Below are 19460 nucleotides of genomic sequence, written 5' to 3'. Positions count from 1 at the left end.
AAGCTCTTCTTTGTCTGCTTGGGCATCAATCGACTAAGCGGTTATTCATGTTATTTTATTGGTTGACGTTCATTATAAACTTTTGTAGTCTCTTTCGGCACACCTTGTGCTGATGAGACTACTCTATTAGTTTTAATATATATATATATATATATATATATATATATATATATATATATATATATATATATATATATATATATATATATATATATATATATATATAGGATCAGGATCAAATGACACAAACTAGTTTGACACAAAATGTTACACCTCTCAACAACGTTTTAACCAATGTAAATTTTATAAAATCCACCATTGGATTGAAAGTTTATATCATATAGATCTTTTATGTAAAACTTTCAGACAAATCCAAAATCATTTGATATGTTATTGCGACACATAAAGATTAACGACATGTAAAAAAAGACGCAACCCGTTAATTTTGATATATCTCAATAACATATTGTTATCCCATATTTTAGCTTGAGCTAAAAATATGTTTCATCTCTAATTCCAAAGACATTCATTACTAAAAAGTTTGTCAAATGGCTTTAATAGTGTCAGGTTTTAAATGTCTTCAAAAACAAGAGAGTTTAACTCTCTTATCTTATCATTTAAATGAAGGTGAAGAGTAATGTCTTTAAGAATAAGAGAGTTCTGATGGAAAGTATTCTTTAGATAGCTTCATATGAGTCTGCAAGTTATGAAGAGTTGCTGCTTTTCAAGTAGAAGATTAATTCGATTGGAAGTAATAAATCGAAACACTCAAGATTGTGGACTTAGAGTTTTTCCATCCTTCAAATATGATTCGACTTCGACAGTTGCAACGGTTCAAAGCCTTGATTCATTTCAAATGCAAAAGGACGCGTGGCCAAAGTTTAGGAGTTTAACGTTAACGTAGATGTTATTTAGTTTTCTATAAATAGGAGTCTGTATAGTCGAAGTAGGGGTCACAATTCATTTTACACAAATTCTCAAACACTCAAAGTACCCATGTTAAAGCGAGAAACGAGTTACTCGAGAAAGATGTATGAATCAGTGAACCATTTTACTTTCTTTGTAATGTTTACATTCTAAATGCAAATTTACTTTTCATAAATCTTTATCTTCTAAGCATTTACAAATTCTGCATTTAATTGGCTCTCTCGTTTGAGTGAACCTACTTTGTTCGCATTTAATTTGTGTTTCAGAAAACCAAACTTATCGTTCTTTTGCAAAATAAGGATATCTTTAATGACGAACATTCGAACTTCTTTTTCCATGCATGAACAATTGTCCCGAGATTTACTAGTTGATCTCTCAAGTAATTAATTTAAACTAGCGGTTGTTTACCAAAAATCAGTGTAAACACATATCGAATGATATATATATATATATATATATTTCATTTTGATACATTTGGCAACATAAAGCTTCTCCTTTGTTTTTAATACATGAAGCAACTATCTTTCACTTTTTTCTTCCAAAAACACAAGTTTCTCATGAAATTTAATTTGGTATTTAATGGGTGAAGTTAAATAATCCTGTGCAATGTTTAAATCAATTTATTAATTTTGTACGGAGATCAATTTTAAAGAATTAATTCAGAAATTTGTTTTAAGTTGTGCTCCATTAAAATTTGAGAAGTTGTGCTCCATTGAAATATTGTGTTTTTGCAGAAAGAAAAAGAAAAAACAGAGAGGGCAATGAAGAAGGAGAGGTGATAGGGGAAATAATATAGTGCATTACACTCACCCACCCTAGACTGCGCCCTTTTTTTTACATATAAGATAAAATATAAATTATCCACATTATTTTTGAAAATTGTTTGACTTAGACTTTTTATAAAATAAAAAATAGTGTTTGACTTTTTTTTTTTTTTACAATAATAGAGTTTGACTTTTAAAACTTTTCCTTCTAGTATTTTTTGGTGGCAACTGTATTTTTCTACATGCATTTATACCAACAGTGTACACAAGTGATTTTTCAACTATTTGATCTATCATTCAATTTGTATGTATAAAAAAGAATATTTTATTGCAAGAGGTCAACTGCTAGAATGAATATCAGTTATATTGAGAAATTAGTCTACACAGGTGCGTAAAGAAAATAAAAAGTGAAGTCAACAAATTTGTGGCATTATAATATTAACAAAAATATAAAATTCCACATAGAATTATTATAAACAATAATTAATGGGTGAAATTTTCATCATCCTCAAAGTCACCTCAGAATTACACATCCGAAAAACCTGTTTTTCCGTCGTAGGGATGGGTACTTGCTGGTAGTACACTTCCGAAATCATGTATGGTTTCTTAGAAATGTGGAGGTGTGTCAAGTTGCTGCTCTCTAGTTTAGGGACAATATTTCAAAGGGGCTAATAGTTCTGCTGAACCTGTCATGTAGACATGATTATCTTCATCCTTCCATTCAATCTGAAGATGCATAATACACTAAATTAAATGTGTCGATCAACCGTGCAGTTCTGTAACAAAATGACAGATTGAAAAGAATAATCAGGGTACTGTTTGCCTTGGGAACACAACATAACTAGAACTTAAAATTTAGGACTAAAACCAAAATTTGATCTCTTATATTTGAACCAACTGCGTTTGATTCGTAAAACAACAAAGACTAGACAGGACAGTACAAGACATAACAAGATAATACAGGACAGGACAAAACTGTATTGGAGAGAAATAGGGCGATAATATTTTTATATTCGAAAATAAAATGCGTATTTTGGTATTTTTTATAGTTGTACTGTGGACAAAAAGTTGTACCGTGGTTCAGTGAGGGACAAAAGTTCTTGTTTTTGTCCTGTTCCTTGCTACCTAATTTGTCCAGTCCCATAACCAGTTTCAAATCAAACAGGGTACAACAAAAATTGTCCAGTCCTCTGTTTTTTTAGCAAATCAAACGCACCCATATATGTTTTTCAGCTGACACTCATACCAATGAAAGGAATCATACCATCCAAAGTCGTATATTTTAATAACCAAAAGACATAAATTGGAACCAACTCTACAGTGTAACCAACTCAAGTATAAAATAAGGAGAAAAAAAAAAGATGATTTGCAACTGGTAGAAGAAAATGTATGACCAAATCTCTAAAATTAGTACAATGCACCAACTGAAGCATACCATACAAAAAATGATTATTTCCAAGACAAAATTTCAAGGATATCTATAAATGACTGCTAGTCCATGGTAATAAAATCACCATCGAATCATTATCAATACTGGTATCATCAAAATACAAAATTTTTATCGTGAAAGTTGAATGTTTTAAAAAAATTGCCCTAAACACAAAACCACAAGCAACAAGACAAAAAAAAAAGAAGGTAAGAGTTTCTGGAAAATGGACATACCTATGCCGACCATGTAAACTCTCAAACTACAAAACGAATTTAGCAAAGCACTGCACTGCATTGCCACACATCTAAGGAAAAAGGTGTGAATGTGAGAAATATAGCAAACTTGTCAATTAATGAAGACCAAGAACAAATCACGATTTGTACCTGAACAAATGTATTTGCAAGAATAATTAATCACCTCAGGCTCACTACCATCAGAGTTGAAAATCCTCATTGTATAGTCAGTGCCATTGATGCCAGGCGAGATGAAAATAACTCCTTCGGCACAAACACAAGAGTAGCTTTCCCCCGAATTAATCTTGGGATCGGAAGAGTCTCTATTATCAATCTATTCATACGAGAAAATATCATTAAAACCTGAAAGCGAGTGTTATAACATATACGGATAAAATAATTAGTTATAAAATCTCTCCCGTCCCCTCCGTTGAACCATACAGACAGAGAGAATAAATTGCACACTTGGACAAACTTGTATTTAACTACATGTTGGTCAAAATAAAGGTACCCAGAGTCAACAGAAACTGTTAGTCCCCATGAAGTTAATCAGTCCAATCATATGTCAGCAAACTAGATTATATTTTCAGATAAAAATTTACAAATAAAGGGTGGAAAATAACACAAAACAGGAATGAAAAATAATTATGGATAAAATGATATTTACACACATACGGAGATGACCTTATTTATTCAAAAAAAGAAAAGAAAAGAGATGACCTTATTTGTTGGAGCCTCCAATATGCTTCTTTCTTAGTGTCAAGTGCAACCCTCTGCCATGAAAGCTTAAGAATATCTTGCATACACCGCAGAATAATTTACCACTACCAATTTTTTCAGATGTATTCACAGCAGAGAGGAACTAAAGCATCATCACAGGATTATACAACTGTGATGCACTCCTGAGAGATATCTGATGCACTCTTCTCAGCTGGAGACATACCGTTGATGCATACGCATGCATCTTCAAGGGAAAAATTATGGATTCATTTTGCGTTAGCGTTGTCATCGGAGTAGATGCATACACATGCATCTGGAGCACCAGCAGCAAGTAGTAATTGGTATGGGTGGAAATTGAGGCAGCTCACAGAACCGATTTTCTGGGCCATTAGAGTAGGATAGTAACGAATGGTGCCCAGTTGATCACCCTCAAGGCTGAAAACCTTAATGAGTTGTTTGGCAGAGCCACTGGCAATGATTGGAGCATGTCTATGTACTGCTAAAGCTGTGAGTGAGCCCCTGTGGGCTTCAATGGTGAGATAGGCGCTGCTATGATTTCTTATATCAAGGAATTGAATATCCCCAGCCTGAGAAGCACTAACCAACTGAAGGAAAACACATAATTTCATCATCCACATCAAAGTCATTAGTCACTGGGTTTCTGCTATGGTCAAAATATTGAAAAATATGAATCTAGTGAGACACTTTCTTTACCTTTCCAGGGTCTAACCCAGGTTGAAAGCCAATCCCCATAACTTTAATCCCCATAACTTTTCCTACTCTCTCTGTGTGTGGCCGTAATCCACATACAAGCCTAAGAAACATCATTGTCGATAGTCGTTAGTCATTACAGTGACAGATTAAGAGACATGGAAGATTTAAAACTGAATCTTAAAAAGATCTAGACTTCTTGATAAAACTTAAGATACTAGATTGATCAATATGGTTCAAGTCTGAACTTAGACTTTTTTTTTTTTTTTTGATAAGCAGTCTGAACTTAGACTTGACGACGTGCAGGAAACCATGTAAGAGCTAATAAATAAAATGATGCTCAAATCAATCTCATCAATTAAGGAGAACCAATTACCATGATTTTGCATCATGATGGAAAAAATCAAGAAATTTAACTGAGGTGCTTACATTTCAGGTGTTCTGGCATCATAAAGTCTTACAGAACCATCTATAAAACCAGCTGCAAACTGTCCCCCATGAACTTGAGAAGCAGCCTAAAATAAAAAAGACAGTACATAAATCAAAGGGATAGGGTCACATTTGAATTAAATGATACTGAAAGAAAATCATATGCAATATGTTTCAAGATACAAAAGGTAGTACATAAATCAACGGTTCAGGTCACAATTGAGTTAAATCATATTGAAAGAAAATCCCGTCAAATATGTTCCAAGATGTACTAGAGAACAACTGAGCAACGCAAAGTTTTGTGGGGATTCAACTGGAAAATGAACAACCTGTTTCTCACTTCTTTGAAGAAAATCATAAACTATAATGCCAAGACCTCAATCTTATAGATTTACTAAAAATGATTTGAGGGTCGGTATGGGTAATTTTCACTCGCATATTTAAAAACTGGCAAGGGCAAAGTATGACAGCTGAGACATCCAAAGAATTAAATTTTAGAGAAGGTATGCAGAAGATCAACAAAGGCATAATAAACAGAATCTCAACAAACGCCGTAATAAGAAGAAGATCTACAAAGCCGTAACTTCAAGTGCAACACTAATTTGAAGAAGCCATATTAAAAGAAAGCGGGAGGTTTCAAAGTGATAGTATATGTACATAAAATTTGGTATTACTATCATAAAACTTAACGGCTAACAAAACATAATAGATTCACCTGTTAAGGTGTCTAACAAAAGATGTAGCTGAGCTGCTGAAATACAATCACTATACAACTTTGTATTTGTCTCTTAGGGTGTGTTCGTTTCAAGTTATCTTTGTAGATTCCTTAGAACAAAAGGATAAAAAATATGCATTCCCAGGTTTGTTACAGTTAAGAGTCCCACATTGGATGAGAGATGACCTGAATATATGTTTATAAGTAGGGGCAATCCTCGCCTTACAAGCCGGTTTTGTAGGATTGAGTTGGGCACAACCCAAAATTCTAAGAGTTACAAGTTTATTAAATTTTATCACTGGCTATAAAATATTCCTAGGAAAAGAAAAACTTCCCTATTATAAAGGTTCTCGGGAATGTTTTAATATTAACCAAACATTATTTGTTATTTTTTAAAAAGTGCCTATGAATCAAACTCTCGTCCTTATATTCCCAGGAGAGTTATTCCCTGGAATAAATGTAATAAACATGAAAACAAACATCCGCTTAAGAATAAACTCTGCTTGCCTTATATAGCTACAATGCGAATTTGAGCAAATATAATATTCACCAAAGAAAATTATGTTGGCATATAGCAGGCTTACCAATGCTGAGACATTGCACTCTGATAATGAAGGTATAGTATTAACAAGCTGCTCTTTATCAAGATCCCACAGCATAATTGATGACATCTCCCCCGATGCATACTGGTAAATTGATTGTAGTAACATGAAACAACATAAAAAATCATTAATATGGAAGCATGAGGGATGAATCAGAGTTCTATTTTAGAACATTGGTAGGGAAGAGGGAGACATCCCATATTACAAAGCATATTCAAAGCAGAATCGTATACCAGATATCCACATTGCTGTTGCCAATCAACCACTGCATTCAGACTCCTCACACCAGGTTTATGACCATGAATTGAAGAGAATGCAGTGACAAGCTTCTGTTTCCCCCTCAGAGAATAGTCTTTCCAAACCCGAATGTTTCCATCAGCTGCAATAAGATTCCACCAAAATTAATACTCTGACAATTTAAGAATAGAAGGATATGATACTAAACAGTAGATAAGATTACATGAAGCAGCAAGAAGCAAGCTATCGTCAAGCTCATTCACCAGACAGAGCTTAGATATTCCTTTATCAGGAAAGTCATGATTATCAAAACTGTTAAGTAGTGTTGCCTCTTCGTGGTTCCATATCCTGTGCAAAACTCGAATATACATTAGTCCACAGCAGAATTCAATATGATGCAACAGACTAACAGTAATCAATTCATGAAAACCAAAAAAAATATTCTGACCTAGTCCAAGCATAATTTCAACTGCCTATAAAATTAAGAATGCTAGTTGTTCAGTTTCCTAAGCCTCTATATCTGAGAATCTATGAGTTCTACCAACCCTGAAATTTATATCCCTTAGTAATTTTGTCATAGTTCACATTAAGCTCTTCAAATTTATTTACTTACATTTATGAAGAACACACATGTCACATTATGCTCAATGCCTAAAGCCATGTCCAGCTTAATAAATAGTATCCACTAAATTAACAATAGTATTGGCGAATTTTGCATACCTGATACATTCATTCTCGTCGGCAGCTACCACTATAGGAGAGAAAGGTTGTAGCAACACTGTTTGTGTACCCTTTATGTCCCATTTAGCAATTGGATTTGTTAACCTACTAACAGCTGACAGAATAAAAGGACACAAAGTTCTCAACTGGACAACTGTAAGGAATTTGCTTAATTGAGTTAAAAGGTGAAATACAAACCAGAGTGCTGGCATTTCACTATGTGCTCCAATGCAAAATTTTCCCTCTCCTCTCTTATAGCAAATACTTCTTCGCTATCATCTGGAGCAGTTAAAATTGGTTTGGAGAAGTGCCTACAACTCCAATTATATACACTTGATTGAGGAAGAAAACTGTGATCGTAAGTCCCAGATGCTCCACCAGATCCTAAATGTGGGTGAGCTAGTCCAGTGTCTGGAGAAGTCATCAGATGAGGCCTAAACTCCAATGAACATACTCTACGCATTTCAGCTATATAACTTGAGCGAGGACGACTGACTGGAGGAGTTCTGAAGGTTAGCGGCATGTGTCCTACCAGAGAAGCAAGCAATAATTAATATAAAGTCAATAATATAGCGGCAGGAATTCAAGACAAAAAATTGATGCAAAGAGATAAACGTTACCAAACAGCATTGGAAAGGTTAACAATTAAATCAAATGAAAGTGAAACCTACCACCACCATTGATATCAAACCAAGAAGTTGAGCGAGCGAGACTACGAAAAACGGTAGCTTCACTAGTCTGAACACCAAAAGGGTTTGATGGTTTTGCTACCTCTTGTTCTACACCTATTATGGACAGTACCTGGCGACCAAGGTTCGCAACTCGCGGAGATGAATCTTTTGCCAAAGTACATATAGAAAGTACACATTGTGAATGCAATGCATTGTCCAAAGTCTTCGGCCCAAAGTTGTTAATCACTCCATTGCCGAAACCATCATTCAGTATTTCCACATTAGAATGATGAGCCAAATTGTCAGACAATGACCCATGCACGATTCCAGAACTAGCGATAGGACAGCTTGAAGAGACCCGTCCATCATGAATTACTTTGGAATTATCACTCCCAACGCTTAGAGGACCAATTTGAGGCGAAACAATACCATCATGCGCCATATGTTGGCTCTGTTTAGGATATCCACCATCCGTATCTTTAATATTAGTAGACGATGGTAAGGAATTTATCAAAGAATCGGTCTGAGACTTCCAATATGCAGAAGCAATAGATTTTAGGTGCTTCTTGTGGCCAAAAGCAAAGCGTGCTAGAGCTGACAGTTGAAAGAAAATCCATTTCAGTAAAATATATTACAGATCCTGCTCACACTTAATAATACTATAAAGACAAAATTAAGTTATCTAGAAAGATATACATGCCAATATATACGAAAACACACACACACACACACACACACAGAGAGAGAGAGAGAGAGAGAGAGCGAGAGAGAGAGAGAGATAAACAATTGTGGGTGTGTGGGTGTGTTCGAAGGATTTAGATGCAAGTCTAACCATTTTCCTCATTCAATTGAAGTTTTTTCTTATTCACTTATAAAAATTAATTTATTTGAAATAGTTCAATCATTTTCTAAATGTGGATATAGTTAAGCTATTAGGAACTCATTTACATCTAATCATAATCATACGAACATAAAATCTTTCTCATAAAAACGTTGAAAATAAATATAAACATTCAGATGTTTCATCACCTACCAACTGCTACCTCTGCCCTCACCAATGGACTCCCATCTGAAGCAACACTCAACAGACTCCTAACTATACTAACTTCAGCCCTAATCTTGTCATCATCACATTCTTCATCTCCAACCCTTCTACATGAATCAAATCCCACATCGATAAGGGTACCCAGTGCAAAAACAGCAGATGCCCTAACCTGATAATAACAAATTACATGGCTCAGCTATTCATATACGGAAACAGTAATCATCTGGAAACTAGAAATAGAGCCAATAAGTAGGGCAGTAAACCTTTGGATGGGGATCAGACAATAGAGGAGCAACTATAGAAGTTGCATGTCCCTGCAAACCGATTAGTTTCCCCTCAGGGAACTCTTCCCACAATTTCCCCAGACAGAGGCAAAGCCATTGAAGGAAAAGGGGCTCAGTTTGTGAATCATTAGCAGATGAACTCTCCAGGTGCTTTAAGCAGACATGGCTCAAACCATCTTGAATACAAGCTTCTTGGCCTCCTCTATGGCCATCCACAATCACAGCCAAAACAAAAGCAGCCATTGCACGTTGCTCTGGGTACGCTTCCAAGCTATCAAGAAACTTCATAAAATAGATATGACCTCTGTCCTTCACTAGATCAACCTGAAATGACTGCAACCCAGTAGCAGAACATCATCAATGCAAGATCCAGTAATCATGCCACATGGACAGTTTAAAAGCTAAATTAGAAAAATAAACTAGAAATACATATTAGTGGACAGAATGAAGTTTTGTAATACTCTCATTATTCCTTCATTAATTCTATTGTATATCATGCACTTATGATGACTGTTTCATTTGGACTTGGTTGCACAATTTGGATTTTTGATAATTCAGGCATTCAATCAATAAAATATCAAACTGCCAAGTAAAAGTTTCTCATAAAAGAAAACGAATATTAAGTCTGCTTACACACAGATTTTTTAATAGGGCAATGCACGATTAAGCAACTTCATATTGGCCCATGATGTTTATTTCCCTCTTTTTATATTCTCTAACTTTTACATTTCTCAGCTTGTCCAGAATCACTTTTGATGGAAAAGAATATGTTCATATACTTCAATAGTTTACAAGAAAGCATTATCAATCATGGCAGAAAAGTCAACAACGTATTGAGAAATGCTATTGTCAAACTCTCTAACAAACTCCTTTTATCACACGCTCATACACAAAGCCATGTCACCCCTCTTATTAATAAACATCCTGGTTACCGGTTGTCCCAGTTGTAGTATTTTCTTTTATGCTATTTGTTCAACTGCTCAGACGTACTTCACACCCCCTCAAAAAAACATCTCTTCTGACGTGAACTCTGCAACTTCCCCGCTACCATCTATGTGGTGTTTTATGTTTCAATAAATGATATATCAATCAGAAGTACAGAACTGTGATACACCGATACTAATCAGTGGTTTCAAATTTTAATTTTGCCATAACAACCTTAATATGACAGAAAAACAATTAAAGCGGCAGAAGGTTGGCGGTTGCTTAGAAGAACTGTGAGGGAGTCAAAAAAAGAAGGGATTGGAAGGCTGGAGTTCTTGAAAAAGTGAAATAACATGTGAGAGCGGTTAAATTTACACCACAATAAAAAAATTAAAAACAAAAATAATGCTTTCAACCTAAACAACTGGTGAATCAGTAGATAACTAACAAAATGGGTTGATGTGGCTTTATGTATGTGTGTAAAAAGAGTTTGATAGAGTTTGACAATAGCATTTCTCTTTGTGTATACATGCACAGCGAGCATATATTCTGCAACAAATTAAGGAATTGAAAATTGACATTCTATCGAAGACAAAATAAAGATCCTTCAAAAGTACCTTGTCAAGTGCAAGAAACTTCGTCCATATGAATACAAGAATCTGACGTAGTTCTGGTGTGGTTGTTTGCAACAGCTTCAGAACACAAGGGAAGATTCCAACAGATAATGCCTACATATAAGAAAATCGGTATCAAATCAAATTATTATAATATATAACAATCCTTTGGAAAATAAATAAAAACAATTGCGACAAAATTTGATGAATTGCAAGAGAAATTACCAGATCCACGGCCCATGGGCCCATATCAAGGAATCTTCCTAGGAGTACTAAGGCACGAAATCGATGGCAATGACTAAGTAAAACCTGAAATAGGAACATAACTACTTATGAATGCATGCAAAGATATGAACAAATGTCAAACAAGTTTTACCAGAGGCTTAAAATATTACTAAAGGAAGAATAAATATGTAGGCTCATGGAATGCTCCCCTAGTCTCTAGCATAGAGTAACACACCCCTGTAACTAACTGACTGCCACTTGGCAGTCATAGATCTAGCTCTAAGCTGCTATAGGCAGTAACAAGAGCAAAAGTTATAAATAGATTGCTTCTCATTGTAAATGTGACTAAACAATTCATTCAATAAAAGCTAATAGAGCAAGGTTTCAGTATATAATAGGGGGCATATCAAGTGAGAGGACTTATTATTGTGAGAGATGAGAGGCTCAATTGCCAACCGTTAGATTCTTATCAATGGATGAGATTAAATTTGTCATTGAACGGTGCACTCACACCGCTATCTCCTTCAATCTCCCTCTCCTGAAATTGTGATGCACTGACTCCACCGATTCCAATTCCAATTTAACCATTCAATTTGATTTTCATTGAATCATTTTTTCTTTTTTAATTGAGCAATATCACTTTGCAATACACAATTTATGATTACATGGCTTACAACTTTAACATAAAAAATCCCAATTTCATTCAGTTTTGTTAGACTTCAAGAACAACCCTTTGCTGCAAAACCCATTTATGATTCTCCCATGGCTTACGAACCTTACGGACAAGGTATTTAGCAGCAGCAAAATTTCGTTCACCGAAAACAAAGTGCCTGGATGTTGTTACAGCAGCGACGGCGACAGAGATGACGATGGCTTCCACAAACTCGAGTGTCGTAAAATCTGTTGGGTTTTAGTGTTGTATCTTGAAGAAAGACAAATCGTGTGAATGAAGGATTAAAATGTGTTACCTAAATTCTAAAACATCAAATTGCAAAAAATATTCGAGAGAGCAAGATCTGGAATTAAAAAACAAGGGTTTTAATTGATACAGATTAAGGTAACAAAACCAAAACAATAGGTTATTAGTTTTTTATTGATTAGTCCAGGTTTAAGTATGATTACCCGTTCAAAAACTTGCAACAAAACCCCATTAATAAATAATTGAGAAACTAATGATTGCAAAACAATTGGAGAAGCAACAAATTGTCCACATAAATTTTAAATAACATCTCCATCGGCTGTCAATAAAGAATAAAGAAAATATCCCTTGGCATTACTACTTCTAAACTGGATGTAGCACTAAAGAAAAGATGCTAGTAATAGATAAATATTTTTCTCAATTTCCTTCAAAAGGATGATAATGGTCATCAGCCAAATTGGGAAAGTTTTTGCTAATGATAACCTAATTCAAATACCAAAAACCTAACTAAGGAACAGTAACCGGCATAACAAGGGTATTAGAAACCGACACACATGGTCCCAAATGTAATAAAGACTAAGACGTGTCATGTACCTGAAGAATTATAGGCAACTGTTCGGGTGGTTTCTTATGCTCAGAACCATGATCAAGCCAAACTTCAAATGCTGTCAACTGGTCAGTGAAAAATGTACTAGGCTGAAAGATAACAGCCATATACTTCCTTAGGTAAGGTCAAAACTTATAAACAGCATTTACTAATGCAATTTTTCCTTGTAAAACAAGAATACCAGAACCAACATTCTATTAAATATTCAATTTCAGAAGGAAACTTTACATCAGAGGTATTAAAAAAAAACCTATCAAATTACCTGAAATTTTGCATTAGGATCCTCGACTAATGACGGAAGTTGAGAAAGACAGAGCTCAGCAGCCATGTCCCATGCATCCCTGCAGCACGCATTAAACACATAATATTCTGATGATAAAGTTTATCAGCACATAGCAATATCATAACAACAATCATCAACAATACCACATATGATGCTGATGGGTTGGTGGTAGTGTTGGGTGAGACACAGGAGTACAATTTGCAGAACGCATAATTCGGTCAGCAAGTAGAAAATTTCGAAACAAACTTGCAACAAGCAAATCCTGTCTGAACAGTCTCTGAAAAAGATCTGCAGGACAAAGTAAAGATAACATATGATAAAAGAGACCAATTAAAATTGGCTGCAAAATACCTGCGTTGAAAATACACCATGGATATTTAGGAACTCATTAGGAAGGACGGGGAGGGTTGAGACCTACCATGAGGAAGAACATTCCATGCGATTGTATCAGTTACTGCAGTAAAGATCCAATTCAATTCACCCAGAAGCGTCTTTCGGTCATTAGTAAGGCCAGGGATCTTCTCCATAAGTGAATAATCAAACGAGTCACGAAATAATGAACGAGTACAAAACCTAGAGACAAAATACATAAAAAAATCATTGACCATTTATTAATGAAATAAACGCTAACAACAATTAATAAAAATCATGATGTAAATGTCAATTATTAGTAATGAAAAAAGCATAGTCAAATATAAATCAACTTCTTAGTAAGACTATCATTATAACAGTGACATTTTTCTATCATCACTAACCTAAATACAGCTAAAATAAGTTAACACCAAAAATAACAGGTTGATACAACAAAATACCCACAAGGAACAAACTACATAACAAAATATACCATGAACAATAATTATGTATACAACGCATCATCATGAAATGCCACTTAGATTAAAACAGTCAGAGGTTAGTAAGGAATCACTGGGAAATATACAAAGACTAAAGATTGGGAAACTAATACCACTCGCATTACAAAAGCATGCCATATTTGAAAAATCGTGCATAAAGCATTATTTTACCCACAAAAAGAGAAAATACACTAAACCTTCGTGAAAGTTTATGATATGAAACATTCTAAAGGCAATATACTAAGCAAGAATTAATGGGAGAATATTCACCATCGCAATGCCATCTTTATAGGTGTTGTAAGACAAGATGTTAATACATCAGCTGGGAATTCTACAGTCTGGGGTAAAGTCTCATGCGCTTCACATGCTGCAAGCATAATGCAATCCCTTGGAGAACTGGTAGAGTTAGAAGCACTCCCTTCATGAAGCTTACCAATAACAAGTCCAGCAACAAAATATCATAGCCCAAATTAGAAAAAAAAATTACAAAATTAGAACCGATATACTTGAATTTTTCTTAAATTGCATTCAATAAAAGATGATTTTGAATGAATACCTCAATGAAGGAATTCACAATTTTACCAGCCGCAGAGCAATCAAAAACATAAATTGTTGGGGTCTTCAGCCAGGAATCAAGATCATTGAGTGGTAAGGGAACATACGCTTTATAGGTCTGAGCAGAATATCAAGAAGAATGAGAAATTATACTTTGACACAACTCAAATTGGACAGCTAACGCAATTCAAATATGTGGTTAATTACGTTTGGCAGTTGGTTATGAATATATTATAAGGTGTTGCATCTAATTTTCTTCTTTCCAAAGATTTCACCTGCTTCTATTATCACTCACTCCTTTTTTCAATCCTCCCATTTTCATCTTTTATATCTATTTTATTTTGGAGGCAATAGGAACTCTGTATGATATATATAAGAAGCTCAAATATGAAGCAAGATCCCTGCCTACTGGTCAAGTATTTCCACCAAGGACAGAGTGACAACTGACATTTATTTTTGGATAACTAATTGGTTTGAAAGATAAAAGGAAGAAAATTGACATTATTGAAGACCCAAAGTTCACCACTAAGTGTTGGCTTCGGCACACACCATATTGGACAACTAATTGATTTGAAAGATAAAAAGGAAGAAAATTGACCTTATTGTAGACCCAAATTTTACCATTAGGAGTTGGATATGGCACACCATGCCCATTGTAATGGAACAACACTCTTTCCGACTTTGCAAAACTACGACATGTAGTACAAAGCTTTTTCACCGCTTCCAATGTTGGGTCAAGTTGACACTTATAGCGTGCCTGTAAACATAGCTACAAGGTCAGCTAAAAAACAATTTAAAAAGCTTATATGTGTATGAGGTTAGCAAGCTAAACATTCCCACCTTTGGTTGCCATCTTTCATACTGACTGGTTAAAGAATTTCCAATCAACTCTAATGCCTTTTGTGGTGCCATAGAAAAAGGATCTGCAGCATTCAGAAAGCAAGGCATCAAAGGTTATTTGAGCCAATAACCACAGTCGTAAACGTGCAGAATTTTAACATACTACAAAGGTCTTACTTAATCATTTTATTTATATTTCTCAATAAAAAAGCTGCAATTACACAGTTAAGCTGGGAGTAAACAAGCGTAGAGTGGAAAAAAATTGGATAAGACATGTAAATGCAGAAATCACAATTGATTTATGGGAGTCCAACAATCATAAATAAGCGCAAAACAGCATGCAGTTATATGCCTTACTGCAAGAAAATTCATTTACAATTGATTTCTGGGAGGAACAATTCTTAGCCAGATTTTACTTACCTCACAAGCGAACTCTGGATTACCAGGACCCCCCATTCCAATGGGAACCGGAGGGTTGACACAAAGACAAAAGCTAATTCCAAACATTAACTGAACATGAAGAAATGCCAAAAATAGGAAGTACTCCCTCTGTCCCTAATATTTTGTCCTTTTAGGTATGAGCACACATTAAGAAATAATTATTAATTTAGATAGAATTATACATTTTTACCCTTAGATTTATTTATTTAATAAAAGTAAAATTCATTTAATGCATGCATTTGGTTTTTGTAAGGGTACAAAAGGAAAAACATCATTAATTGTGTCTTGGTTTTCTAAAAGAACCAAAATTGTGGGACAATATTAAAATGCTTAAAGGACCAAAGATCAGGAATGGAGGGAATAACTTATAGCAGAAATAATGAAAACAAAAGTTTCAAAAACAAATGAGATCAGAAATGTAACAAGAGACCTATCCAGCACTCCATTCTGGCACAAGGGGATATCTTTATTACATCAGGTGGATCAACACCAATGTTTAAACATAATACTAGAGCTACAAATCTTGTCTTTATCTGCACAACAAAATTAGGGGTTAAATCAAAGAATGTGTCTTAAATATATACGGTTCTTTCAGAGACATTGATTATAACATTTTAGAAGGAAAAAACAGACACTTCAAACGAAAATTTATTCTAATTAGGAAAAACTATAAAGTGACAGTATATCAACAAATTCCCGGTTACAGCAGAATATTAAATAAATTTATGTGATTTGAGCTACCCTTCCCCCAAACCAAAATAGGTAACACAAAAATAAGCCGGGTGTCTTTTTTCTATAGGATGGAAAACAATCATGCTAGACACTGTCACTATAAAAACCACTAGTGTTTTGGCACAATTCAGATTTGTTACGTTATGTTATCTATATCTATACCAATAATAAAGGGAAAACTTCTCTTTTGGTGTAGCCTTTTTTAAAAAATCCCAAAATACCCTTATTAATTTTTATTTTTTTTATTCACACTTTTCTTTAATAACTTCCAAAATAAACTACTTTTTTTAACTTCCAAAACCAACTATAAAAGTTTCTATTCATTTGTTCCATTCTTTCACTTTATACATCTCTCCATATTTCTTCAACAAAATTCATAAAAAAGAGATATATAAAAAATCTAAAATATAATATTTTACACAACTTAACATAATAGAAAAATTGGACCACAACAAAATTCATAAAAAAGAGATATATAAAAAATCTAAAATATAATATTTTACACAACTTAAAATAAAAGAAAAATTAGACCACACAGATGGCCACTAGTTACAAATACAGCAAGAAATTTAACGTTATTTTCAAAAGAATAATCTCTTTCTTCCTTCACAAGTCTCCATAAGGATATAAGGATTATCCATTGTACCCAATGTTGTCAAGATAGATCTTGCCTAGAATGTAGCAAGATCGAAAAATGTAAGATTCTAACAAGGACCGTAAGATCCTACCAAAATAATTACCTAGGATCAATTTGGGGTAGCAAGATCGTAATACGTAAGATTGTAACAAGGATCGTAATATCCTACCAAAATGAAAATTATACCAATATATCTAAATATTCAACAGTGAAAATCACTCTCATATATATAAATTATAATATAATGCATACAAAATATCAAATATGTATGTTTTTATTTGTAACATTAACAATTAATATTAGTAATGCTAAAAATATTCCCAATGATAATATTTTACCAGATCTATATTAATTTTACGAGGAATGTTATGCTCACATCCACTAAAACACCACCATCTATTGGGCCAAACTTTATCTCCTCTTCCCTAACCTAGAGACAGAAGGGGTCACTTATGGGGCATCAAAATCGGCACAGAAGGCTGGAGAACCAGTCACCCCTGCTACAAGTTGAAAATAATGTTGCTGCCAGCCAAATGTGAAGAGAGATCAAGAAAGATGAGCACAAAAGCAAAGAGGGTTGAGATGCCCAAGAGAGATTGGTTTGGACAAGCAAGGATGATTGAAAGAATGATTGTTTTAGGGAACGGATTGGTTTACGAAAATGGGCTGCGCAACCCGACCTTGATCGTACTGAAATCCGATCTGACATGCAATTTCAGCAATCTCGATCGCTCTAGTGATCTTTCGCACAATCTCACTACGATCCTACTGAAATCCGATCTTATATGCAATATGTCTCGTCCAGGCATAGCAAAGTCATCCGATCTTACGATTTAACTCGCGATCTTGACAGCAACTATTGTACCAAGTGCATCTGGAACATTCAATTTACCACCTAATGAGATGTTTTAGCCATGTATATTTACTTAGTATACTCTTTTATTTAAGAGTGACTAATCTTTGTTGATGAACTGGTTGGATACACAAAGTGGGTTCTCCCCTCCTAAGCGGGTGATTGCGGAGTAGCGGTGCGGTGGTAACTGCGACACATTCGGCCAGTGAACAGGTGTGGCTTTTGCAGTGGCAAATTGTGGCGAAACTGGGTCACAATGGCGGCCCAATCACGTCTTCACCTTTGCATTAGGGTTCAAGACAGGAAATCCCTTAAATGCCAATCATTTTAAACCATTTGTATTTTCTTAAGGGTATATCGGTCATTTTGATTAACTATTAGTGACATATTTTACACTTGTTGTGAAGCTCACATCTTGTTTTGTGTGACCTTCTGTGTGTGCAAACTGTGAAGGCCACTCCTACTAACTACAAAAACCTCCTCCTCCTATTTCTCGCCTTCTTTTGCATGCAAAGACCACTTTTACTGTCCTTTCCTCTTTGGGTTCCTCTGTTCTTTGGGTTCTTATGTTCTTCTTTGTTCTTTGATTAGTAGTTAAGTTATATTGGGTTTTGCTATAGTGGTTTAGTTTATGTTCTTTGTTCTTTGGGTTCCTCTGTTTTTCAGTCTTTAGAACTGCGGCTATCCCGCTGGCTGCAATACCACTCTGTACCGCTATCTGAGATTAACAACATAGCTCCTAACCATGTTTTCTCCACACACAAGAATCAAACTTAACACTATTTCTATTGCACAAAGGCAAGTAAAAGGCCTAAAAATCTTTTCTTTGTACACTTTCTAAATTTACAATGCACTAATTTCCACTCAAACAACAAGAAAATCTTGAATCACACAAATTCATCACATAAAAAATGCAGAAAAAAGAAAACACAGAGCAAGATTCTTTAAACAACCGAATAAAAAACAAAAGCATGAAATTAAACTCAATGTAACAGCATACTTTATCCTTCGGTCGCCATTTCGAGACCAAATCACTATCAGAAGGACCTTTAGGAAGTTCAAGCTCAAATGCGTCGTGATGAAGTCCTTTGAAGAAACTTGTATGCGGTAAATAATAAGCCATGGTAGTGGTGGTAGTGCTACTACTGTTTTCAGCGGCGAATTCGGAATCACGGTGGTGAGGAACGGAAGTGAAATCGCTGTCATTGTTTATGGCGGAGGCGGTGGCGGCGGAAGCAGATAACGGAAAAGCAGTTACGGTGGAACCGTCGTGGTAATTCGGAACTGTGACGACAGTTGATTTGGAAAAACGTGACGCCATTAAATTTTAACTATAGAGATTAAAAAAATAGGAGAATCACAAAGAGACAAAACTAGGGTTTCAATTTCAACAATATAATAATAACAATATATAATAACTTTTTTTTAAGGAAACAATATATATAATAACTAAAAATATAACTAAAAATAAGGGTTACAAAAAGAATTTTGT

General features: G+C 34.7%; 1 protein-coding gene and 1 long non-coding RNA gene across 2 annotated transcripts; both read right to left on the bottom strand.

Annotated features, from left to right (window-relative positions):
• Positions 1 to 2034: 2034 nt before the first annotated feature.
• On the bottom strand, positions 2035 to 3642 carry LOC123891226. The gene is made up of 3 exons (XR_006803020.1): positions 3504 to 3642; positions 3354 to 3424; positions 2035 to 2467 (listed from the first exon to the last, which is right to left on the bottom strand). It is a non-coding gene; the product is annotated as an uncharacterized LOC123891226 (long non-coding RNA).
• A 1567-nt stretch (positions 3643 to 5209) lies between these two features.
• On the bottom strand, positions 5210 to 19304 carry LOC123891225 (regulatory-associated protein of TOR 1-like). Its single transcript, XM_045941073.1, has 21 exons — positions 18969 to 19304; positions 16177 to 16279; positions 15306 to 15388; positions 15064 to 15222; positions 14467 to 14583; positions 14181 to 14338; positions 13478 to 13632; positions 13203 to 13347; positions 13039 to 13117; positions 12764 to 12865; positions 11251 to 11334; positions 11029 to 11139; positions 9467 to 9820; positions 9192 to 9372; positions 8162 to 8752; positions 7686 to 8015; positions 7488 to 7602; positions 6991 to 7115; positions 6764 to 6909; positions 6513 to 6614; positions 5210 to 5299 (listed from the first exon to the last, which is right to left on the bottom strand). The coding sequence occupies exons 1-21, from the start codon at positions 19287 to 19289 to the stop codon at positions 5210 to 5212; spliced, it is 3651 nt and encodes a 1216-aa protein (XP_045797029.1). The 5' UTR covers positions 19290 to 19304.
• Positions 19305 to 19460: the final 156 nt, after the last annotated feature.

The sequence above is a fragment of the Trifolium pratense genome, linkage group LG6, assembly GCF_020283565.1.
Source record: "Trifolium pratense cultivar HEN17-A07 linkage group LG6, ARS_RC_1.1, whole genome shotgun sequence".
NCBI classification, from domain to species: domain Eukaryota; kingdom Viridiplantae; phylum Streptophyta; class Magnoliopsida; order Fabales; family Fabaceae; genus Trifolium; species Trifolium pratense.
This window is presented reverse-complemented; position numbering and strand designations above follow the sequence as displayed.

What these genes read in the sequence shown, in the direction of transcription:
- LOC123891225 (XM_045941073.1), bottom strand. Translation starts at nt 19,289, where the DNA reads ATGGCGTCACGTTTTTCCAAATCAACTGTCGTCACAGTTCCGAATTAC. An exon ending in AAATTTGGGTCTACAATAAG is followed by an intron (nt 14,584 to 15,063) that starts GTCAATTTTCTT and finishes TATTCTGCTCAG; the next exon opens with ACCTATAAAGCGTATGTTCC. An exon ending in AGTGAAATGCCAGCACTCTG is followed by an intron (nt 7,603 to 7,685) that starts GTTTGTATTTCA and finishes TTATTCTGTCAG; the next exon opens with CTGTTAGTAGGTTAACAAAT.